General features: G+C 43.8%; 1 protein-coding gene across 1 annotated transcript in view; it reads right to left on the minus strand.

Moving 5' to 3' along the window:
• Positions 1–104: 104 nt before the first annotated feature.
• The window catches only part of TMEM45B (transmembrane protein 45B), a 30,794-nt gene continuing 5,619 nt past the window's right edge, over positions 105–25,279 (minus strand). Inside the window, exons 2-6 of the mRNA XM_059930054.1 lie at positions 6,130–6,326; positions 3,743–3,949; positions 2,723–2,907; positions 2,081–2,226; positions 105–987 (exon numbers count right to left, since the gene is read on the minus strand). Of these exons, the coding sequence (XP_059786037.1) occupies positions 876–987; positions 2,081–2,226; positions 2,723–2,907; positions 3,743–3,949; positions 6,130–6,310 (831 nt within the window). The 5' untranslated portion in view covers positions 6,311–6,326 and the 3' untranslated portion in view covers positions 105–875. The remainder of the gene's footprint in view (positions 988–2,080; positions 2,227–2,722; positions 2,908–3,742; positions 3,950–6,129; positions 6,327–25,279) is intronic.

A 25,279-nucleotide genomic window follows, 5' to 3' on the forward strand; every position in this document is an offset into this window, starting at 1 on the left:
TTCGTTAATCCTTACAGCCATTTCAGTGCTGGTGCAAAGTAGATGATTAATAAATATTTGTTGAAGGAAACGTAAAGAAAAAAAGAACAGGTCCAGAACCAAGATTCGAGTATCAAGATTTTATGTCACTAGTTCAAGATTCACATCCTTTGCAGGATTCTTATCTTTTGCTTTCAGCTATGTTGAAATTCAAGGCCTTCCATAACCTGACATTTTTCTCTGTACCTCATTATAGAGGTTTCCTGTCAGCACCCTCTTACTAGGGTACTTTTGAGAAGTCAGAATATCTGGGTTCCAGCTCTCAGCTGGACCACTCACTGGCTTCCTGATTTAACCAAAAAAATCACCTTTGGCCCAGCTTTGTCACTCATCAACAGTGAGTGGTATTGCAGTACTCCGGAACATTATGATTAGTTAGGAGATGCTTGGCAAGTAATGTTTAAAATACTAAAGCTCGTGAATTATTTTACTTTAAACAATACGGATTAGAATTATATCTCTAAAATAAGGGCTCTGTCATTCACTTTCGGATAAGAAAGTACCTGCCTTCTTGAGGGAAAAAGGGCTAAATTATCAAAAGCAGTAAATTCTGCTGGATTCATATCCTGAATTCACCCACGAGGTCACTTCCTGTTCTGAAACTTTCAGAGTCTGAGTTCTCTTCACACTGAGACACAAAGACTTGCTTTGTTTTTCTCTACGAAGTGTACCACACCAGCACAGACTTTAGTTGGTTAAATGAGCAGGTGCAAATATACAGACCCTTGAGAGTGGATCACAATGAGGGTTTCAGTGGAGGAAGTGAGCTACACCATTGACCACCAGCTGTGCACCCAGAGGACACTCCATCCTCCGTTGGTGACCGATGGCCGCCCCTAGTCCTCATCAGAGCCGCTCAGGAGGGCCTTCTGGTAGGTGTGATCTGACTTCAGCTTCTGAATCCCAATGATCTCTCTGTCTCCAGGCCTCTTTACCCGTGTCAGGAAGCTGTAACGGGGAGACAATAATTGCAGATGGAGTGAGCCCTAAGTTGCCTTATTCCCTCACCCGAGGATGCGAAGGCGTCCGCCGGCCCTTAGAGCATGTTTTTTATGTCTCTATCAAATACTGTGCTGACTCGTCTGCATCTCCGATTTCTTAGACAACGCTCTTTGGTGGTGAAAGGACTCACGGTCACTTAAAGGTCAGTGATGTAACTGAGACTCAACTTAGTTCCCCCGCCCCACAATTTGTTGTTTCACTGGCTGGGCAGTAGAACTCAAGGAAACCATGGCCTGCTTTCCCTTCTGTTTGGTATGTGTGGAACTCTCTCTGGGTGAAGTATCCCTGCTTTGGGTAGGGAAATCGGGAACTAGGAAAGAGCAGGGGCGGCTCTGATGACACAGAACTAGCAGGGCCGGGTGTGCAGTGGTTGAAGAGCCGGGCTCTGCCGTTTACCCCTTGGGTGACCTTGATCCAGTTACTCAGTCTTTTGAAGCCTTGGTTTCCCCGTCTATAAACATCGCATGCATCCTTTATAAAGTGAGCATTAAGAGGGGTAATTTACACACTTTAAGTGCTGACCACAGTGCTGGGACACAGTCAGTGCTTAGGAATTACTAGCTACTCTCGTAACCTCGGGAGAGCGAGCGCTGTCGTGAGCGCTTGCTGCTGTGGTGTCTTACCTGACCGTCACATGTCCCTGGGAAGTAGGGCAAATCCAGGAATAAGGTGTTGGGCTCTGAATGAACCAGGGACACAGCAGGGACTGCGGTTCAGTACTGATGCCTGATGCAGAGTTTTTCCTATCAAACTGCAGACTTAAAATCCGTCAGAACTGCATTTGAAACCTGGGTCTGTCAGGTCGCCGTGACCAGACAGACAGGTCCTTTAACTTCTCAGACTTCATCACCCTCACGTGCAGGCAAAGAGTGCCTTGCACAGAGCTTGGCATATAGTTGGCCCTCATTAAGTGGTAGACGCTAGCACTGCTTAGTTATGAAGGGTGGGGCGTGGAGGTAGAGAGGATGCAGTGTAACACATTTCGGGGACGGGGCGGGTTAGGACAAACTTGGCAGAAGTCATCTTCTCTTGGACGTACCCGTAAACCAGCGAGTAGCTGACGGCCACAATGCAGAGGGCGGCCAGGTAGTGCCAGCAGAAGCACATGGTGATGAACATGATGTTGGCGTCATCTTCCTGGTCCCATTCGGGTGCTCCAAAAAGCGGGAACAGCACAAACCCGATCTGGTGGATTATACAGAGAAGCCAGCCTTGTCATGAGGTGGGCCTGAGAAGCCCCCGAGCCTCCTGTGGCTGCCAGAGTGTCTGTAGTTGCCCAGACAACTCATCCCCCATGCCTCTGTTGGCATCGAACGGCCTCTGCACAGGAAATTGCTCTGTTAGCTCTGGTTTTAGTGTAGCCTTACTTAAAATTTCAGGGCCCACATTTCAGAGGAACAGTTTTTAGCAAGTAGAGGCTGTAAGTGGTGTCAGTAGCTCTGCTGGGAGGGGCAGGCAGGGAAACCCTCAGCCTGCTCGCTACCTGTGCTCTGTTGATGACGCTTGTTCATGCGTCAGCAGGATATGGATGGCTAAAGTCACGTAGGTCAGGGGTGGGCATGGGCACAGAAGTGGCTTCTGACCCCCTTCGAGCGGTGTGTCAGTGCTGCATCTCCTGGACGCGCTCAGCGGGCCTGCTTCGTCCTTGCACCAGGTGAGGAGCATGGTTTTGAGTAATTACCTGCCAGAACCAGGTGCCCTGAAGAATAACGAGGCTGGTACGGAAGAGTTCCAGCACGATGTTGTCCCGGAGGATCACTTCCAAGGTGAGGCTGACAGCCCCTGCGAACACGGCGCACAGCAGGAGGGAGTGGATGTGCTGGTCCAGCGGTGGCCGGTGGTGGACGTGGTGGTACAAGAGGAAGCCTGTGTGGGGCAGGAGATGCTGTCGGGCCCGCCCCCCCCCCGCCCCCCCACACCCCCACACCCCCGTCCCCCACCCCAGGGGATCTGTTCCCAACTTCAGCCTGATTAGGAAATGTCTGCCTCAAAGCTAGATTTTCTGGCACTTAGGAAATCAGTTTATGTGACAATCTAGGGCAACAAGCCAATGCAGGTTATAGTGTGTGTGTGTGTGTGTGTGTGTGTGTAAGCAGATATAAGCAGCAGAGGATGAATCTTAACATCTCTTTACCGAATCAGTGGTAGAGTTCAGTCCAGGATGGGAAGGTGAGATGGTGTTGATTTGTGACCAGCTGTGTGTGTGTACTTGACATTCAGTTTTACCCTCATTCAACCTTTTTTCAGTTCTTCTGAGGTTGAGAAGTCAATGAGGGGGTTGGATTACAACATGCTTTCTCTCATCCAGTTAGCGTGAGTTGCGTGGGGAGATGTGTCCTAGCCACTGGGTGGGAGTCCGGACAGTGACAGAGCAAGGTTGGGGTGGAGCACGGAGAACCTCTCCCCTAACCAGAGGGTCACCCCCTTGCGTGCTGGCACCCCACCAGTCTTCGTGCGGAGGGTGGGGCGGGGGTGGGCGCTGGGCGGGCAGGGGGAGTTGGTGCTGTGTCAGCCAGAGCTCTGGCTAAAAGCCTCGTGCTTTTCCTGTGCCACCTGTACCATCCAGAGCACAGGATCAAGTCCTGTGTAGGATTTTGAAGCTCAGAGACTGGGGTTTTCTGGGGAAGATGATTAAATTTGCAGTGTTTCTGATCTGCTGCGCTCCAGTCCCTCTAAGGCTCCGTCCACACCTCCCAGTCACCTTCGTTGGCAGCTGCCACAGCCATGACCAGTCTGTCCAGCCCCAGGGGGATGTGGGTGAGGAGGGAGGTCAGCACGTCCACGACTCCCGAGACCCCAAAGAACAGGTACATGGTGCTGTGCTGCCAGTTACTGAGCTTTACCCAGTGGTCCTCGTGGGACAGGTGGAGGTGGGGCCCGTCGGGAACAAACTGCTCTGCCAGCATGCCTGCAGGGAGGCGGAGTGGAGGTTAGGGAGGGAAGAACAGCTCCGAGACAAATAGACGGCGGAGTGACCCCCAGTCATGGCGAAGGCGGCCCACAGCTCTGTGGACCTACGCTGCTGCCTCAGATGCAGCTGTTTCAGGATAAAATACGTATTTGCTGAGGAACCTGTGCAGACATGTTGCCTTTGTTGCCGTTCCTTTGGGGGAGGGGGGAGAAACGGCAATAGGAACGCAGCCACACAGGCCCCCAGGACATTTGTCGAGCAGTTGAGATGACAGCAAGGCATTGTCTCTTAAGCGAGAGTGTGGCTGATGTGTCCTCTGTGGGTCCCCTCTGCCGAGCGAGCTGTGAAATAAACCTGGAAAGGAACAATTCGGTGGAAAATGATACAATCCCAGCGAGACACACTGCTGGTGAACATAGCCGTGGCAAGCCCAGCGACTCCCGGGTGTGGGCTTTTTCTGCACCCGGGGCGAGCTCGGAGCTGAGGGTCCCTCCCATGGCGCTTGGCCTCTGTCCCAGATGCTGGGAGAACAAGGCCAAGGCCACACCTTGGTGATCCTGGCCACCCTGTAGCTCAGGAGACGGGGCCGGCACACAGGTGAAGCAGTGCCACAGGGCAGCTCTCACTTCTCGGAAGCAAAAGATTGGCCTTTTGCCTGGTGCCCAGAATGTTCTCGGAGCCTAGAATAAGTCCTCCGTGACAACGTTCTGGACCCTGTTTCCCAAACATTTCTTTCTCAACCCAGATTCCCCCCCCCCCCACTTTTTTTTTTTTAATATTTATTTACTTATTTGGCTGCCCTGGGTCTTCGTTGCGGCACGTGGGGTCTTTGTTGCCATGTGCGGGCTCTTGGTTGCAGCATGTGGGATCTAGTTCCCCTACCAGGGGTCAGACCCGGACCCCGTGCATTGGGAGCACGGAGCCTTAACCACTGGACCATCAGGGAAGTCCCCAGCCCTTTCTGAATCATGTATAAAGGATGAAGGTGCTGGTGGAAGCAACCCAGGAAAAGGACCTCCCAGTGACAGGAGAGAAGACCTCCGAGAGCAGGGACTGTGTCTGTTCCCCCTCCTGCACCCCCGGCACCCAGACAGCGAGCTCCTGGCACGTGGCAGAGGCCCAAGAGACCGTTGTTGAGTGAGTATTATTTTCACATAGGAAGGAGGCCAAATATCATTTTTCCAGCTTTTCTAAGGCCAAGTTGATGCTGTCCTTTACCGTTTAAGCCACATGGGCCCTATCGCTTCTCAGCTTCAGAGAGATGACAAAGCCTTTCCGATGCTTGGGTGACCGGTGAAGGGGGCATGCAGCTAGACTGTGACCTTTGCTCACTCCACGGGGAGCTACTGCCCTTGCTTCCGTTCTTGGAGAAACTAGGCCAAAGGGGACAGGAGGCAGGACGTAGCTGCAGGGTGAGCTCCCTCCTCACTCGCGTGACGGGCTGGTCCTGACAAGGAATTCTGTCTGCGCTTGACACCGCTTGTTCCGCGAGGGCCGCCAGTGGGCTGCATGGCTGTCAGGTGGCCATGGGAGTGGGTGGGTTTGTTGGAATGGGGCGCAGTGAAGGAAAGTCCCCCTCAGACAGCTGTCTGTTGGCTTTTCTCACTCTCTTCCACTGCCTCTCTGACTAGCCTTCCAGCATGAATCCCCATCTCTAAGCGCTTGAGATTTGGGGATGGAGGGTACGAGCTGGGTGTTAACCACTCCTGAGCTTCTAGTGGAGGGAGACAGCTTGGGGGGAAAAAAGATGACTCTTCTAAAACTAAGCTCCGTTTAGTACTTTCTCATAACTCACGTACCTGAGCTTAACTCTAATTTGTTCTTTTTTTTCTCTTTTTCTGTTTTGTCTTTTTCATAAAGTATGTCTTCTATTTCTACAACTTATGCCTGTGTTCCTACAAATTATACCTGTATCCTTCTGGGGCAAAGAATGCTGTAGTCTATGTGGTAGTTTTTCATAGTGTGAAACTTAGAACTATGATATAAGGTGCTATTAAACTGTCAACGTTACCAAGCTCGGTACACAATAGATGCAATGGTAAAATATTTAGCGCCGAAAATTCTTGTTATGTTATCCCTGCCAGTGGAGACATCCATTTTTCACAGGGTCCAGGAAGTGGGTTACGGGTTCTGGGTATGACAAGGAGATCCCTGGGCCAAATGACCCCCCTCCTTACCGACGACTGAAAATAAAGTTCTGATGGCGGCCTCAGTGATCTCAAGACGCTGATAGTGGTGCGTCAGTCGGCTGCTCTTCCCCTTTTGGTGAAAGTACTTCAGTGGGTACTTCACTGACCACCACAGTCCAACTATCAGGAAGAAGCTCCCTGGGAGAGCGTGGCCCTTGAAATTTGCCATCAGGGTCCCAGGATACCTAAACGATAAAGGGACAGCTGTTAGGTGGCTGAGTGGGGAAGACATAAATGGATAACTTGGCAGGAAACACAATCCATGACCAAGGATTCCGAGCTGTAAGCCATATTGAGAAGGAGCCCGTTATTCTCATAGAATAAGCTTGTGTTATATCATTGAAGTCTTGTCCGCTCAGTGAGTTACAAGCCCAGGAGAATACCACTGGCCCTGAGGCTTTAAAAACGTGGGTAAAATAGAAGGGAGGAGAAGGAGGATGGGTAAATACTTCCTGATCTTAGAGTAGAAAAGCGTTTGTAAACATAGAGGTGTAAAGGAGGGAACTAGAAAAGAGAAAGTCATCTGCATAAGCAATTTACATATAAAACACATCAAAAGGCAAACCATTTGGGAAAACGTTTGCAATAGCTGTGATAAATGGATATTCCACTACAGAGCCTTTACAAGTTAATAAGAAAAAGACTGTAGAAGAATGGGCAGAAGACACAAACCACATAATTCACAAAATAACACAAATTGATAATAAATCTCACTGTAAAGATAATGCAAATGGAAAACTATTTTTCACCTAATTTGAAAAATTGAGGGTTTTTATGCAGCCCTCTAAGTATAAATGAATACAGTCATTCAGATTTGGTAAAATGACAGGCTATTCAGCCAGAGATGTGTGGAGAGCTTGTATCAGCCCATCCATGACTCATTTCTAGGCTTTTCCCTGTTAAATTCCTGGTTGGTCGGCCACTCACCCCAGCTGTGCGTTTCCCCTGCTCATTCCAGAGTGTTCATTTCCATGCTTAGCTCGTGAAGCCAGGCGTTTCTGACCCCCGTCACTGCCCTGAGCCTGTGTCTGTGTCCTGGCAGCGGAGCAACTTGTTTTCATGGCCAGTACCAGCATATTTAAAAGTCACTGAGTGAGGGGGACTCTTATTAGGGTGTGGCCACAGAACCCACAGCCTTCCACTGTTGAGCTGAACTGCTCCATAATATTGCCGCCTCAGCATCCTTTTGTGTGGCCCGTGGCCTGCAGGGGACTTGAACTGACACGGGCCCTTCCTGTGAGCATGCCCTTGAAACAGCTGCAGAGCCATAGTGATAAACAGTCTCTTCCACGTCCCGGGGCCTTCCCCCTGGTGTACCCCTTGGATGAGCCCCCTGCAAAACTTACCAGAACCCTGATCTTTTTGGTTTGAATTGACCAGTCTAGCTTCCCTGGGAACCCTGAAGCACTCCGTCTGTGGACCTTAATAAAGGCGTATGTCCCAGTCTGGCCTCCTTCTGCCTGCACCCTGCCTTGACCTCCCACCCTGTACTCCTCCAAGACTGTGAGTAGTCAACTTCTCTATTTCGGTTCTCTTGTGGGCTTTTGTCGGACTGAGGCTCACGATGCGACATCCAACATTCCAGGACCCTTATTTAACAAGTAATTTAACAATCACCACGGCTCAATTTGTTGTCTACCTTTGGTCAATTTCCAGTTCCCTGCCATTGTTGGTTTTGATAATTTTGTCTAGTGCTGTGCTTATATTTTTGCGGGGGGCGGGGGGGGGGTGTTTTGCAGAAAGGAATTGCCTATCTCTTTATGCTGCCGTAACTGGAAGGCCTTCTCATTCTTTTTTAATCCTCTACTGAAAAACATTAAAAAAGAAAAAAAGCTCCACTTTTCATTTAATGTTTAACACAGGTCCCTTTCCAGGTCAAGCCTGTTACACTACTTTGTTTTCCTAGTCAGAAGTGCAGAAAAACCAGCTTTACAAATTCTCCCTGCCCTTCCCTATTTTTTCTGAGAGGCAGAACCCTAAGTGGAGGCACAGTCCTCGTCTGCTTGTGTGGCGTCCATACCAATTTGTCAAGCCTCACCCTTCCCTTTTACCTGGTTTAAAATTCATGCCAGGGGATCGTAGAGCCTGCAGCATGTCTGAAGAAACTACTTTTAACTTTCTGAGTTAAGACTCAGAAAGTTAACTCCTTTTAACTTTCTGGAAGTCTGAGTACGTTGATTTGATGGGGAAGAGGAGCAGGGGAGGTAGATTTCTTCCATTAACAAATTAATAGGTTATTAGATTAGCTACATTATAGAACGTCTAGAGAGAGAGGATGGGTCCAGTTTTAAAAAAGAAACAAGACAGTAACTTCAAACAACAATAAAAATTTAGACTTCCAATAATTTGAATAATACCATTCAGATAGACTAAGTCCCTGAGAAGTCTAGCTTAAAAAATAATTTAAAAATATTAAATAAGAAAGCAAACATTTAAGGGGTGAGTGCCCTTGAATACACAGAATGGTGGGGCCATTGCACTGTAAAATACGTCGATCTACAGAAAAGCCACAGATAGGAAAACATTAGAAAGTGCTTCCACAAAGACAAATTCCCTTATTTTTAATATGTTTACTCTCTTTTAATATTACATGAGATGGAATGGGAGTATGAAGGGAGGATTAAATGTTTTGAGGGGTAGTAGCTTTGAGTTAAAGCTGGAAACCAAGAAGGCTAGAGGTTTAGGCAACTTTTCATTTCACGTCTGGGGAGATCACTGGAAAAGGAACATCGTCTGAGTAAGGTTTCACCAGCTTTCCTTGTACTCCTAGTTTTTAACCATTTTCCCCAGTCTGCATTCCCTTTTTTTCATTTAAAGTAATTGAAATGGAAGACAAGGTAGAAGGTGTCAAAAAGAGAAAAAGGAGGTGAGAGTGGGGAAGAGTGGGGAGCAAGGAAAGAGGAGGAAGGGAGAATTCTAGGAGTAGGGGGTGATGGTGCAGAGGAGAGGAGAAACCGTGGTCGGTGCCATTTGCCTGTAGTTAAAAATAAAATGATGTGGTGCCTTTTCTTTTTTAATAAATCCAACATTTCCCCCTATTTTAGAGTTAAAGCCAATTTCCTCAACTTCGTGAGGACAGGATACAGATACATAGACTACCAACTACACAGCCTGGACCTCTGCTTAGTTCCAGTCACACCTGTGACTTAAGTTATCTTCACCATGGAATGTTACGTAACCACTAACAAGAATGAATTAGCACTGTACCTGCTGTTCTGGGAGGTTTTGCACGAGTTACTGTTGGGGGAGACATGAAAGATGGAAAAGACTGCTTATAATGCGACCCTGTTTTGTGCAGCAGTGAACGTTCCGCATATCTGTATACACATGTGTACAGGTGTATGATTTGCATGAACAGGGAAAGCAGTAAGGAAGATAATTCGAGGGTATTTCATGTTCATTGAGCATTTCTGGCTCTGTCTTCTAGGCACATGGTATGGTTGCACTTTCTGGCCCCCTTGCGGTTGGGTGGGGTCTTGTGAGTTGTGAGCGTAAGTGACGTGTGTTGCTTCTGGGCTGACGTGTGTAATTGCCAGTTCAAGACCCCCAGAACCGTCACCTCTCCCTCATCACTATCAGTGTTCATGATGGTAGCTCCTCCGTCAGCCTAGATCCCAGAGTGAGGAGACATGGAGCAGAGCCCCAAATCAGCCGCGATGAACACGTGGCATGAGAAGTAAACGGTAAAGCATCACTGAGCTCTGGGGGCTGTTATTATCCAGCAGAACCTAGCCTGTTCTGAATCATACAGCTGTATTCTAGGCTAACGTTAACAGGTGGGACACTCAGGCTTTCATAGTTTTGTTTTTTTTTTTTAAACATTGACAATCTTTATTAAATCCAGGGAAGAAGTTGTGGTGCCATAAGAATGGCAGAAATTGTACCAAAAAGGTGCCAAAGACAATTGTGGTAAATTCTCTCTGAGCTGCCCTGACTCGTCACCTCCTTTCCTACCTGATATCACATAGATGCATTTCCTCTCTTGAAATGGTTCTTCCAGCCCCACCTTACTGCCCTGCCTAAAAAGACAACCTAATTTGAATTCAGGCACCCAGGGGTCTGTCACATTGCAGGGCAAACCCAGAGGTCCATTTCTCGAGTCCAGCAGTCCTCTGCGGGGGACCGTTTGTCTGAAGAGAGAGAGATATATATTTATTTATTTATTTATCTATTTATTTTTGGCTGCGTTGGGTCTTCATTGCTGCGTGCAGGCTTTCTCTAGCTGCGGCGAGCGGGGGCTACTCTTCGTTGCAGTGCACGGGCTTCTCATTGAGGTGGCTTCTCTTGTTGCGGAGCACAGGCTCTAGGCCCGTGGGCTTCAGTAGTTGTGGCACGTGGGCTTCAGTAGCTGTGGCTCGCGGGCTCTAGAGCGCAGGCTCAGTAGTTGTGGCGCACGGGCTTAGCTGCTCCGCGGCATGTGGGATCTTCCCGGGCCAGGGCTGGGACCCGTGTCCCCTGTGCTGGCAGGCGGACTCTTAACCACTGTGCCACCTGGGGAGCCCTGCAGACGTTTTTGACGGTTACCGCGCGGCTGGTGGTGGTGTTACTGGCATCTGGTGGGCAGAGACCAGCCGCTAGGCATGACATCTTACAGCGCACAAGACAGTCCCCCACAGCAACAGATGTGCAGCCCCGAGCTCCTAGTGATGGGGTTGTGAGGCCCTGCTGTATTCGAGGTCAGCTTCCTATTTTCCTTTTTTCTGGAAGGAAATAGAAATCAGGCTGCCTGCCTTTCTTTGTTATTTATGCCAGGGTGTTCTTCTCCCTTCAGAATTTTACGGAGTGTAAGCCCACTTCCCTAACAGTTTTTTTCTTGGCTGTCCATATCCTTTTGTTTTTTGTTTTTGTTTTTGTTTTTTATAATAACAGGTTTATTGAGATATAATTCACATACCATACAATTTACCTAAAGTGTAAAATTCAGTGATTTTTGAGTATATTCACTGAGTTGTGCAACCATCACCACAGTCAATTTTATAACATTTTCATCACCCCCAAAAGAAACCTGTCACCCATCAGTCACTCCGTTTCCCCCAGTCCTCCATCCTGTCCCCCACAGCCCGAGGCAACCACTAATCTACTTTATAGATTTGCCTATTCTGGACATTTCATATAAATTGAATCATACGGTATGTGGTCTTTTGTGCTGGCCTCTTTCACTTAGCATGTTTTCAAGGTTCATCTCTGTTTTCCAAAGTGGCTGCACCACTTTACAATCCCACCGACAATGTATGAAGGTTCCAGTTTTTCTACATCCTTACCAACACTTATTATGTCCATCTTTTTTAGTTCAGCCATCCTAGTGGGTGTGAAGTGGTAGCTCATTGTTTTGTTCAATTTTGCTTCCCTAATGATTAGTGAGGTGGAGCATCTTTTCATGCACTTATTGGGCATTTGTATATCTTCTTTGGAGAAATGCCTATTCACATCCATTGCTCATCTGAAGTTGGGTTATTTGTCTTTTTATTGTTGGGTTGTCATAGTTCTTTATATATTATAGATACAAGTCCTGTATCAGATACATGATTTGAAAATATTTTCTCCCTTTCTGTGGGTTGTCTTTTTACTTTCTTGATTGTGTCCTTTGAAGCACAGAAGCTTTGAATTTTGATGAAATCCAGTTTATCTTTTTTTTTTTTTTCTCCTTGTTTGTACTTTCTGTGTCATATCTAGGAAACCACTGCTTAACTCACCATCATGAAGATTCACTCCTATGTTTTCTTCTAATATTTTTCTAATTTTTGCTCTTATGTTTATGTCTTTGATCCATTTTAATTAACTTTTTAGGTACGAATCCAACTTTATCCTTTCGCATATCTAGTCATCCCAGCCATTTGTTGAAAAGATTCTTCTTTCCCCCATTGAATTGTCTTGGTGGCCTTGTCTCCCCTTTTACTCTTGAAAATGGATTTCATCAATCTTCAGGGGAGGGCTTTGCCTATAATAATGTCAAACTGTGGTGAAAAAAGAGTAATTTAGCGATTGTGACACATATATTAACTATTTTAATAGAGTGTTGGGACAATAAAGGGAGGACTCCAATTCAGCCTGAGGGAAAGAGGAGGAAGATTACAGAGGGAAGTGTCACTGAAGCTTCCTTGAAAAACAGGTAAACACAGGTAGTATTCGTGGAGTTCTAGGCAGAGCAGACAGCACATGCGAAGGCCGAGCGGCAGCTGCAGCTGGTCACCCCTGGGGCTGGGCGGTGCTACTCACTGTCTCTGCCCTGCCATCCCCACCGTCTTTACCGAAAAGACCAGGTGTCTTTCTCTTCCATGGGGGGAATGCATTAAGCCTCGAAATCGTCTTCGATTGGGAGTGGAAAAAGACAGTCTACTTAAAAAAGTCAAAGACCTTGGCTGAGTCCTATAAACTCGCTGAATCTCAGTACCCGTCCTTCTAAAAAGGGACATTAATGTCTACCTCACAGGGATCTCGTGAGCATTAACTGAAAATGTCCAGCAGCTAACTAGAACAAGTGTGTAATAAATGTCAGTTTCCTCTCTTCTCTGGTGCTCTTATACCCATTCCCGCAGTCCATGGGGGAGAAACCTGGGCTTCTCTCTTAGGAGAAGTAAATGATTGAACCAAAGCTGCTGTCCTTTGCTTTGAGTGGCTGACCCTAAAGTGGGGAAATCACTGTTGAACCTTTACCTCACCTTGGAGAGGGTGGTGGTTGAGTGTTTTTTTTTTTTTTTTTAATGGGAACAGGAAGTGTGTTTGGTCAGTAGGGAATAGGTTATGGGAAGAATATAGCATATTCTTTTACGGCAGAACATGGTTTTTATACTTTCTGAATCTGTCCTTGCCAACAGAAACACTCAGATGGTTTCTGGTCTGTGTTTACTTTGGAATACAACCAACCGTGCCTGACTCAGCTTTCTGTTCCTCTGCAAATAACAAGGTTGATACCCCTCCTTGTTCTATGAGCTGCTTAGTAATAAAATGTGGAAGAAGCACAAGGTGCAGTGTTGGAAGTTCCAACAGGCAGCTGTGACCGTGGCTTAGCCCTGAACTTCAGGCACCGTGTATCCCTGCTCTACACTAGCCTGAGAGGCCTTAAGCAACTCTGAAGTCCATCACTCGTCTTCAGATTTTAACAGCTACTGTGTCATTTTTATTTTCTCTGTGGGGCGGGTCCTCGAACAGCATGGTCAGAAGGAGTAAGACCAGAATGAGTCTGAACCTTGTTCTGGCATGAATTCATGATGACATGGAAAAAATCACCATGAACAAGAGCTCAGTGACCTCCCAGCTCGGTTGGGTTCCTAAACAAAAGATGTTCTCATTTCTGCTTCCCTCCCCCTGCTCAAGTGCACCTATGAAATACAAGAGTCAATGCTGCATGCTGAGTAAATAATCAAATGAATAAGAAGGGATCCCTCCCGTCTGGGAGTTTATAATCCAGCAGGGAGCTATATACTTGTGAAAAATTGAACGTCATGAGATATACTGACAGCAGTGCTTGGGGACATGAGTAGAAAGTGAATAACTTTCACCAGAGAGTCTGAGAAGGCTTCACAGAGGGGGCTGGCATTGGAGCTGGGCGTTTCTCGATTGCCTCTTTCAAACTCATGAGAATTAGGCGATCTTACTGGAATCTTGAATTAAGGACTGAAGAACAAATCTAGGCTAAGTTCCATTATTTCTCAAGCTCTAATAAAGAACTTCGGCCTCTGAGTCAGAAGACCTAGCTTCTAGTCCAAGTTTTGCTGTGAACTTACTCTGTGATCTTGAGCAAGATATGTAAGCTCTCAGGATCAGAATGTCCTTGTTTGTTAAATGGGTATAGTTTGGAAGAGGTAATCTCCGTGGCCCTTCCTAGTTCTAAAATCCCTCTTCTGAAATGAAAAATGAAAAGAAATTAGAGCAGGTTGAGTCATGGCAAGGGAAAATGGAACTCAGGTTACGGATGTCACCAACAGAGAGGCAGTTACCAGTTGCCGCTTCAGCATACGTTAGAGTGAAAGGGGCATCTCTGGACTTGAAAGGTTGGCTTATTTTCCAAGCAACAAGCAAAAAAGTTTAATATATTTCCCTTCCTTCCCTCCTTTCAGTGAACTTGTCCAGTACTTGCCTCAGTGAACAAGGTGGCTGCTGGGCCTTCTGCTTCACTAGCAGCCCTTCTTGCCATGTGCAAGCTTTTCCTTCCGTCTCCCGTAGACTAGTCTTTGGAAACGCATAGCTTCCCTCAAACCTGAGTTCAGCCAACTCCAGGTCAACCTTTTCTCTCATTCTGTTAACACTGAGAAATGGAATATTTCCTACCAGGTCAGTAAGCCAAGGATACCAGACAGTGAGCTGGTGAGCCCTGAGGGGACTCAGGATGAGAAAACACAGGATACTGGCCCCAGATAGCTGAGGTGCACATCAAGGGAATGATGTCAGTGAGCCCAGAGTCTTGCATCTTCCCATACATAGAAAAGCGCTAAATTCCTTAACTTGGGATATCTGGTTTTCTTTAATTTACAATAATTGTTTGATGTTCAGACTACCTGCCCTTTGTTGCAAAACTCCTATATATCCTGGCTCCCCCCTCACCTCCTCGGAGCAGTTCTCTCAGGGTTACTTGAGATGCTGCCTCGTGGGCTTGAAGTGCTAAAAATTCCCGCCGAATAAAACGTAACTCTCAACTTCTAGGTTGTGAATATTTGTTGACAACATCATTGAGACTAAGGCATCATCACCTCAATTTCCTCTCCTTCACCTACAAATTCATACATACCCACACCCATTCTTCTCCTCAGACTCACCCCTCCTCTCATGGACCATCCTCCATCTGTGCTTCCGATTTCATCCTCACCTGTGCCCTCTGGGCCTCGTTCTGTCGATGTGAACTTCTCTCACCCTTTATAGCCTTTTCCCCTTCGACTATGACCAGGCCCAAGACTTTTTCACACAAAATAATAACAGAAAAAGGAAAAAGAACAACAGTGTGTCTCTTCCTATTTACTATTTCAATCATAAGAATGATACATCTAATGTATATAAAAGGTGCAAAGAATAACTTAACAGCTGTGTCCCACGAGCCAGCTTAAGAAATAAAACATTCCTAACATCCTTGGGGCTTCCTGTTCTTTGACCCCTCCACCCCTCCTTTTTTTTTTTTTTTTTTTTTTTTTTTTTTTGGGCCATGCCATGCGGCATGTGGGATCTTAGTTCCCCGACCAGGGATTGAACCCATGCCCCCTGCATTGGAAGCACGGAGTCTTAACCACTGGACTGCCAGAGAAATCCCCCATTGACCCCTCCTTGACCATCTCTCCCTACTTCCCCCTGAGAAGCAACCATCATCATGAATTGTGCGTTTAGCATTCACTTCTTTCTGTTTTACTATATAGCGCATACATTTACTATGTACATTATCTCCAAACAGCATATAATTTTGCAAAATTTTACGCTTTATATATATTGTCAAAATATGTGGATCTTTGGGGAGAGGGATAAATTGGGAGATTGGGATTGACATATCCACACTACTGCATATAAAATAGATAACTAATAAGGACCTGCTGTATAGCACAGGGAACTCTACTCAATGCTCTGTAATGACCTATATGGGAAAAGACTAAAAAAGAGTGGATATATGTATATGTATAACTGATTCACTTTGCTGTACACCTGAAACTAACACAACATTGTGAATCAACTATACTCCAATAAAAATTTAAAAAACAGAAAACATGTAGATCTTTTCCTCATCATCTCACCCAGTTAGTAGCCAATAAATAACTTTGATAATTACTTATAGATAATTAAAACAATCTTTAATATTAAAAATTACTTGAGAAGTCATTAATTATTGAACTCAATTACCACTTGAATGACATTTTCTTTGGATAGAAAGGAATTTGGGTGGTTTTGTGTAATGCAATCAAATATTGTCAACATCAGTTAAGTTTCTTGAAAAAAACCTGGAAAGACAATTGCTGACTCCATTTGGTCCTCCCTCTTCACCACCACACTGAAATTGTATTCAAATGCCCTCTGTATTGTTTCATCCAATGGAAATCTCTAAAATAGTATCTAATAGACCTCTCTTCTGTTCCCGAGGCAACTCTGTAGTTGACACTGTCAACTAGTCACTTATCTTTGAGATTATCTATGCCCTTTGGCTTTTGTAATGCATCTCTCCTGGCTCTCTCTGTTCATCTGCCATAACCTTCCTCTCCTTTAACACAAGCAGCCTCGGGTCCATTTTATGTGTCTTCTTGTCTCAAGAACTCACACCCACCCACGGTTCACCTACCACGTGCACGCTGATGACTCCGGGACTCTGACCCTGACTGCTGAAATTTCAGACTCACATATCTAACCACCTGCTGAATGGACAGACATGCATGGAAACACAAAGCTGCTTCTTAGACACCTCAGAGTCAACATGTCCCAAACTGAATTCCCCATCTTCCTTCCCCACCAGATCAGCTTCTCTTCTGTATCCCAAACTCAGGTAATGGCTTAGCATCCAGTCACTCTCAAAGCCAGAATCCTGGGAGGGGGCGGTCATCCTAGATTCCTCTTTGACCTTCACTCTGCCCCGCAGTGTCCCAGTTCCCCAAGAGACTAGACATTCTGCTTATTTTGCTTCCCCAAATTTTCTGGTGTTCTCCCTTTTCCTTTGATTCCTACAGCAGTGATCTCATTTAGGCTCTCGTGGTCTTTTGCCTGGACTACTGCACCCCCTGTAGTCCTGCCGTCCATAAATCCTTCCACTCTGCAGCCACCATCACCTACTTACAGTGTGAATCTGACTAAACGATGGAATTTAGAATATTTCTTTGACTAACCACCTCATGGATTTGCATTGCGTGTCCCCAGCTCTTGGCTGTTGGTGTGTGTATCCAGCTTCGTCACCCATTTCTTCCCACCACGACCTTTACAGTATGCACTTGACCCGTGCTATTCCCTGCCCCTAGTATGTCGTTCTCATTTCCTCTTCACCTGGCTTACCTTTACTCAGTTTTCAGTAGGTGGGCTTATCTCCTCTGGAAAGCCTTCTGGAACCTCCAGGTCGGGCTATGTGCTCCACCTCTGTGCTACCATACTACCTTAGACATCTTGATTTTTATCACTTACCGTGTCATATTAAAATTGCACAGTTACATGTCTTACTCACTAGACTATAGCTCCTCAAGAGCAGAGACCTTATCTGCTTCATCTTCAGCTTCCCATGGCTTAGCACAAGCCTCAACATACAATTATAGTTCCTGGTCTGAACTGAACTGATGCAACCTAGCTTTGATCCTGAATCGTGGGGAAACTATCTCCTAATCCAGGCATTAAGAAGGTTGCTGGTACCATTGCTTTTCCATATAATTTTTCAGCCTAGATAAGTCCTTACAAGAGCATCTTACAAGTGCTGTGCCTCTTTGGCTGGTGTGGGGAAGCCCCTCCTCCCAAAGGAATATCTGAACTCACAGGTCCAATATGGCGTACCGTTTTAGAGTGACAGTTTCACCAAAAGATTTTTGGAAAGAGATGTGTTTTGAAGTAGCCTATGTGGGTTTTTTTTGGCATTAAGAGAGGCTTCAGCTTATGCCAGGCTGTTCCCTACTAAGCCTCTGTGTCGTGGGAGCACACGTTCTATGGTGAGTGGTAGTGTTTGAGAAACAGTAGTCTACAGGGCACTGTATTATGCTGTAGCCTAGTTCTTGTTCTAGAGCCTTCCATATAAAAATAACCCCAGTGAGACCAAAGCATAGAAACGATCTCAAAAACAGGCAGAAGAGAGATTTTTCATCCTGGGCTGAGTGAGGTTTGAAAAGGTGTCTGCCTCAGGCAGGGTAGGTCTTCAGAAATTAGTACATCACCGTGCTTTGTACAATATATGCCAGGTGGTAGGTAAAGGAAGGGGAGGGAAGGCAGGAAAACAATGTTAGAACCAAACAAAGAGAAGGTTTTGGTCAAAGTGGGGACCAGATCAAGGAGAGTGGAAGGAAGTGAGGGACAGGACAGCAAGGCATGGAGCACGAGGAGAGGAAAGAGTCAAACAGAACTGTGGCCACAGATGGGATGGAGGTGGGGTGTCTGCCGAAAACCCAAGAAACGATTACGTCTTTAGTAAGGTGATAAGGGGCGTCTTCACCCCCGGAAATTCTACCTGGAGTCCTGAGTTTGAGATCTTCCCAGTCTGGGTTCTGACAGCCGTTTCACAGATCAGATTTGAGAATGAGGTAGCATCCTCCCAGAGGGAGTGACATAAAAAGATGCAAAAGGAACAGAGGAGACAGCAAGGGGACAAGTAGGAAGGGTTAATTTAAAATGGATAATGGGAAAAAACCCCAATAAATTGACAAAGGAAAAAATAAATAAAATGGATAACGGAGCCAATTTAATTCAAGCCATGTGTATTCAGTGCCTGTTACGTACGAGGCATTGTTCCGGGGGTGGAGGAACAGAGGTAAGACTGGGCCCCAGCCTTGAAGGAGTTTGCAGGCTTCTTTGAAGGTGTCTGAGAAGGAAAAGCCAACAGTAGAAAATCCAGTATCTAATGCTTTCACCTTCCAGTTAAGAGGTCTTTGAAAGCTAAACCAAGAATCACTCCTGTACCATTTCTGTTATCTGGTGCTGTAAAGCTTTCCCAGCAAAAAAAAAGTGACAAATCTGCCCCAAGTTTTGATTGTCACACGTCAGGCTGCACAAGGGGAAAATGATACGGATTTGGAGAGTGACCTTCAAGGGCAGAAACTCTCTCCCCAGATCTATCACCAAGACATCCTCCAGAGGTATTAGGAAAATATTTTCCCAATATAACCTCCTAAAGAAAAATACTAGTCTAATATACTTTTCCATCATAATTAAATCTTCTCCCAAATGACCTGCTAAGACAAACACTATCCTGATGTGGAACTTCTCCAAAAGCCCTAATTTATCCTGGATTAATAAGTATTTCCTTGTAGGTGGGTAATGAATGTTTTGCAAATGGTTATTACAAAACAATTACTCATACATGTGTTCACAGGACTTTCACTGCCCTATGATCTCAGACTTTTCTGTGTGTGTAATAGAAAAGAGCTGTGTCTCTGGAAGGCTTCTGATGGTCTCTGTGCTGCCGATAGAAGGTGATGCACAGAGGGGCACAAAAGCACCAGGTACTTCAAAGTGGTGGGGGGGGAGTCAAGAACAAATTCTGGTTTTGAATGCTAGACTACCACGGAGCCACCTCAAAACAGGAACCTCTACTATTAAACAAATTACATAATAAATCAGTCTAAGTTATCAATGGCCTTCTCTCAAACAAGAATAAACAGCTTTCTAATGAGAAACTGATTGTACTCGAAAGCTGCTAGAGACATAATGATAAGCCATCAAAAAAAGCCTGCTCTGCCTAATCACCCTGCAATGAGGCTCTCCCATCTACAAGACACGCTCACAGACTGCGTGTTAGTACAACATTCTTAAACATGGACATTTGAATACTGCTTCCAACATGAAAGACAGAACCAAAACAACAGAAAAGGGGACTTTGAAAATAAACACAGACATTGTAGGCAGCTGAAGAAAACTTTTAAAATGCAGAAAAGATACAGAGTTAATTTAATATTTTCAGAGAAGTATGAGGAGATACTGCATCCATGAAATAAGAATGGGATGCTATTAAAAAAAAAAATTGGAAGTTCCTCTCTACCCCAAATTAAAGCCCTTGGGAATTAAACATATGATGGTAGAAATGCAAAAATTTAATAGAAGGGTTGGAAGATTTATTAGAACCAAATGACAAGATTCAAGACAGATTCAAGAGATCCAACATCTAAGTAATTAATATAGTTTCAGAAACAACAGAGGGAATTATATAACACAAGAACTGAAGAATATGATTTTTAGATTGAAAAGGTCTTTAAAGTACCTAGAACAATGACCAAACCAAACAAAAAAAGCCCAACATCAACTTACAACATTGTGAAATATCAGGACATGAGGAAAAAAGAAAAAACCCTACAAACTTCCAGAGATTAAAACAAAATATAAGGGATCAAAAATCAGAATGGCATTAGCTTCTCAAGAGCACTATGAGAAGGTGGAAGGAAATGGAGCAATGCCTTCAAAATTCTGAGGGGAAATTATTTTCAGTTCATCAAACCATCAGTCAAGTGTGAAGGAAGAAAGATGACATCTTAAGTGCACAAGGTCTCAAAAACCAACCAGATCTTGTGGGGCCTGAATCTTACCCACTTTAAGAAAAAGTCCCCATTAGGAAACTTGCACAAGCCTCTTAGATAGCCTCATCCACCAGAGGACAAACAGCAGAAGCAAGAAGAACTACAGTCCTGCAGCCTATGGAACAAAAACCACATTCACAGAAAGACAGACAAGATGAAAAGGCAGAGGGCTATGTACCAGAGGAAGGAACAAGATAAAACCCCAGAAAAACAACTAAATGAAGTGGAGATAGGCAACCTTCCAGAAAAAGAATTCAGAATAATGATAGTGAAGATGATCCAGGGCCTCAGAAAAAGAAAGGAGGCAAAGATCGAGAAGATGAAAGAAATGTTTAACAAAGACCCAGAAGAATTAAAGAACAAACAAACAGAGATGAACATACAATAACTGAAATGAAAACTATACTAGAAGGAATCAATAGCAGAATAACTGAGGCAGAAGAACGGATAAGTGACCTGGAAGACACAATGGTGGAATTCAATGCTGTGGAACAGAATAAAGAAAAAAGAATGAAAAGAAATGAAGACAGCCTAAGAGACCTCTGGGACGACATTAAATGCAACAACATTCGCATTATAGGGGTACCAGAAGGAGAAAAGAGAGAGGAAGGACCCGAGAAAATACTTGAAGCGATTATAGTCGAAAACTCCCCTAACATGGCAAAGGAAATAGCCACCCAAGTCCAGGAAGCACAGAGACTCCCACAGAGGATAAACCCAAGGAGAAACACACCGAGACACATAATAATCAAATTGGCAAAAGTTAAAGACAAAGAAAAATTATTGAAACAGCAAGGGAAAAACGAGAAATAACGTACAAGGGAACTCCCATAAGGTTAACAGCTGATTTCTCAGCAGAAACTCTGCAAGCCAGAAGGGAGTGGCATGATATACTTAAAGTGATGAAAGGGAAGAACCTACAACCAAGATTACTCTACCCAGCAAGGACCTCATTCAGATTTGATGGAGAAATCAAAAGCTTTACAGACAAGCAAAAGCTAAGAGAATTCAGCACCACCAAACCAGCTCTACAACAAATGCTAAAGGAACTTCTCTAAGTGGGAAGCACAAGAGAAGAAAAGGACCTACAAAAACAAACCCAAAACAATTAAGAAAATGGTAATAGGAGCAACATATCAATAATTACCTTAAACGTGAATGGATTAAATGCTCCAACCAAAAGACACAGGCTTGCTGAATGGATACAAAAACAAGACCCACATATATGCTGTCTACAAGAGACCCACTTCAGACCTAGGGACACATACAGACTGAAAGTGAGGGGATGGAAAAAGATATTCCATGCAAATGGAAATCAAAAGAAAGTTGGAGTAGCAATACTCATATCAGATAAAATAGACTTTAAAATAAAGAATGTTGCAAGAGACAAGGAAGGACACTACATAATAATTAAAGGATCAATCCAAGAAGAAGATATAACAATTATATATGCACCCAACATAGGAGCACCTCAATACATAAGGCAACTGCTAACAGTTAACAAAAGAGGAAATCGACAGTAACACAATAATAGTGGGGGACTTTGACACCTCACACCAATGGACAGATCATCCAAAATGAAAATAAATAGGGAAACAGAAGCTTTAAATGACACAATAGACCAGATAGATTTAATTGATATTTATAGGACATTCCATCCAAAAACAGCAGATTACACTTTCTTCTCAAGTGCACATGGAACATTCTCCAGGATCACATCTTGAGTCTCAAATCAAGCCTCAGTAAATTTAAGAAAATTGAAATCATATCAAGCATCTTTTCTGACCACAACATTATGAGATTAGAAATGAATTACAGGGAAAAAACCAAAAAACACAAACACATGGAGGCTAAACAGTATGTTACTAAATAACCAAGAGATCACTGAAGAAATCAAAGAGGAAATAAAAAAATACCTAGAGACAAATGACAATGAAAACATGATGATCCAGAACCTATGGGATGCAGCAAAAGCAGTTCTAAGAGGGAAGTTTATAGCTATACAAGCCTACCTCAAGAAACAAGAAAAATCTCAAATAAACAATCTAAACTTACACCTAAAGGAACTAGAGAAAGAACAAACAAAACCCAAAGTTAGCAGAAGGAAAGAAATCATAAAGATCAGAGAGAAATAAATGAAATAGAAACAAAGAAAACAATAGCAAAGATCAATAAAACTAAAAGCTGGCTCTTTGAGAAGATAAACAAAATTGATAAACCATTAGCCAGACTCATCAAGAAAAAGAGGGAGAGGACTCAAATCAATAAAATTAAAAATGAAACAGGAGAAGTTACAACAGACACCGCAGAAATAACAAAGCATCCTAAGAGACTACTACAAGCAACTATATGCCAATAAAATGGACAACCTGGAAGAAATGGACAAATTCTTAGAAAGGTATAACCTTCCAAGACTGAACCAGGAAGAAGTAGAAAATATGAACACACCAATCACAAGTAATGAAATTGAAACTGTGATTAAAAATCTTCCAACAGACAAAAGTCCAGGACCAGATGGCTTCACAGGAGAATTCTAACAAACATTTAGAGAAGAGCTAACACCCATCCTTCTCAAACTCTTCCAAAAAATTGCAGAGGAACACTTCCAAACTCACTCTATGAGGCCACCATCACCCTAATACCAAAACCAGACAAAGATACTACAAAAAAAGAAAATTACAGACCAATATCACTGATGAATATAGATGCAAAAATCCTCAACAAAATACTAGCAAACAGAATCCAACAACACATTAAAAGGATCATACACCATGATTAAGTGGGATTTATCCCAGGGATGCAAGGATTCTTCAATATACACAAATCAATCAATGTGATTCACCATATTAACAAATTGAAGAATAAAAACAGTATGATCATCTCAATACATGCAGAAAAAGCTTTTGACAAAATTCAACACCCATTTATGATAAAAACTCTCCAGAAAGTGGGCTTGGAGGGAACCTACCTCAACATAATAAAGGCCATATATGAAAAACCCACAGCAAACATCATTCTCAATGGTGAAAAACTGAAAGCATTTCCTCTAAGATCAGGAAGAAGACAAGGATGTCCACTCTCGCCACTATTATTCAACATAGTTTTGGAAGTCCTAGCCACAGCAATCAGAGCAGAAAAAGAAAGAAAAGGAATACAAATTGGAAAAGAAGAAGTAAAACTGTCACTGTTTGCCGATGACATGATACTGTACATAGAGAATCCTGAAGATGCTACCAGAAAACTACTAGAGCTAATCAATGAATTTGGTAAAGTTGCAGGATACAAAATTAATGCACAGAAATCTCTTGCATTCCTAGATACTAATGATGAAAAAACTGAAAGAGAAATTAAGGAAACACTCCCATTTACCATTGCAACAAAAAGAATAAAATACCTAGGAATAAACCTACCTAGGGAGACAAAAGACCTGTATGCAGAAAACTATAAGACACTGATGAAAGAAATTAAAGATGATACCAAGAGATGGAGAGATATACCATGTTCTTGGATTGGAAGAATCAATATTGTGAAAATGACTATACTACCCAAAGCAATCTACAGATTCAACGCAATCCCTATCAAATTACCAATGGCAGTTTTTACAGAACTAGAACAAAAAATCTTAAAATTTGTACGGAGACACAAAAGACCCAGAATAGCCAAAGCAGTCTTGAGGGAAAAAAGCAGAACTGGAGGAATCAGACTCCCTGACTTCAGACTATACTACAAAGCTACAGTAATCAAGACAATATGGTACTGGCACAAAAACAGAAATATAGATCAATGGAACAAGATAGAAAGCTCAGAGATAAACCCACACACCTATGGTCAGCTAATCTATGACAAAGGAGGCAAGGATATACAATGGAGAAAAGACAGTTTCTTCAATAAGTGGTGCTGGGAAAACTGGACAGCTACATGTAAAAGAATGAAATTAGAACACTCCCTAACACCATACACAAAAATAAACTCAAAATGGATTAGAGACCTAAATGTAAGACTGGACACTATAAAACTCTTAGAGGAAAACATAGGAAGAACACCCTTTGACATAAATCACAGCAAGATATTTTTTTATCCACCCTCTAGAGTAATGGAAATAAAAACAAAAATAAACAAATGGGACCTAATGAAACTTCAAAGCTTTTGCACAGCAAAGGAAACCATAAACAAGACGAAAAGACAACCCTCAGAGTGGGAGAAAATATTTGCAAACGAATCAACGGACAAAGGATTAATCTCCAAAATATATAAACAGCTCGTGCAGCTCAATATTAAAAAAACAAACAACCCAATCCAAAAATGGGCACAAGACCTAAATCGACATTTCTCCAAAGAAGACATACAGATGGCCAAGAAGCACATGAAAAGCTGCTCAACATCACTAATTATTAGAGAAATGCAAATCAAAACTACAATGAGGTATCACCTCACACCAGTTAGAATGGGCATCATCAGAAAATCTAGAAACAACAAATGCTGGAGAGGGTGTGGAGAAAAGGGAACCCTCTTGCACTGTTGGTGGGAATGTAAATTGATACAGCCACTACGGAGAACAGTATGGAGGTTCCTTAAAAAACTAAAAATAGAATTACCATATGATCCAGCAATCCCACTACTGGGCATATACCTAGAGAAAACCATAATTCAAAAAGGCATATGCACCCCAATGTTCATTGCAGGACTGTTTACAATAGTCAGGTCATGGAAGCAACCTAAATGCCCATCAACAGATGAATGGATAAAGAAGATGTGGTACATATATACAATGGAATATTACTCAACCATAAAAAGGAGCAAAATTGGGTCATTTGTAGAGATGTGGATGGATCTAGAGACTGTCATACAGAGTGAAGTAAGTCAGAAAGAGAAAAACAAATATCGTATATTAACGCATATATGTGGAACCTAGAAAAATGGTACAGATGAACCGGTTTGCAGGGCAGAAATTGAGACACAGATGTAGAGAACAAACGTAT

Source organism: Balaenoptera ricei, chromosome 8 (genome assembly GCF_028023285.1).
Source record: "Balaenoptera ricei isolate mBalRic1 chromosome 8, mBalRic1.hap2, whole genome shotgun sequence".
Lineage (NCBI taxonomy): Eukaryota > Metazoa > Chordata > Mammalia > Artiodactyla > Balaenopteridae > Balaenoptera > Balaenoptera ricei.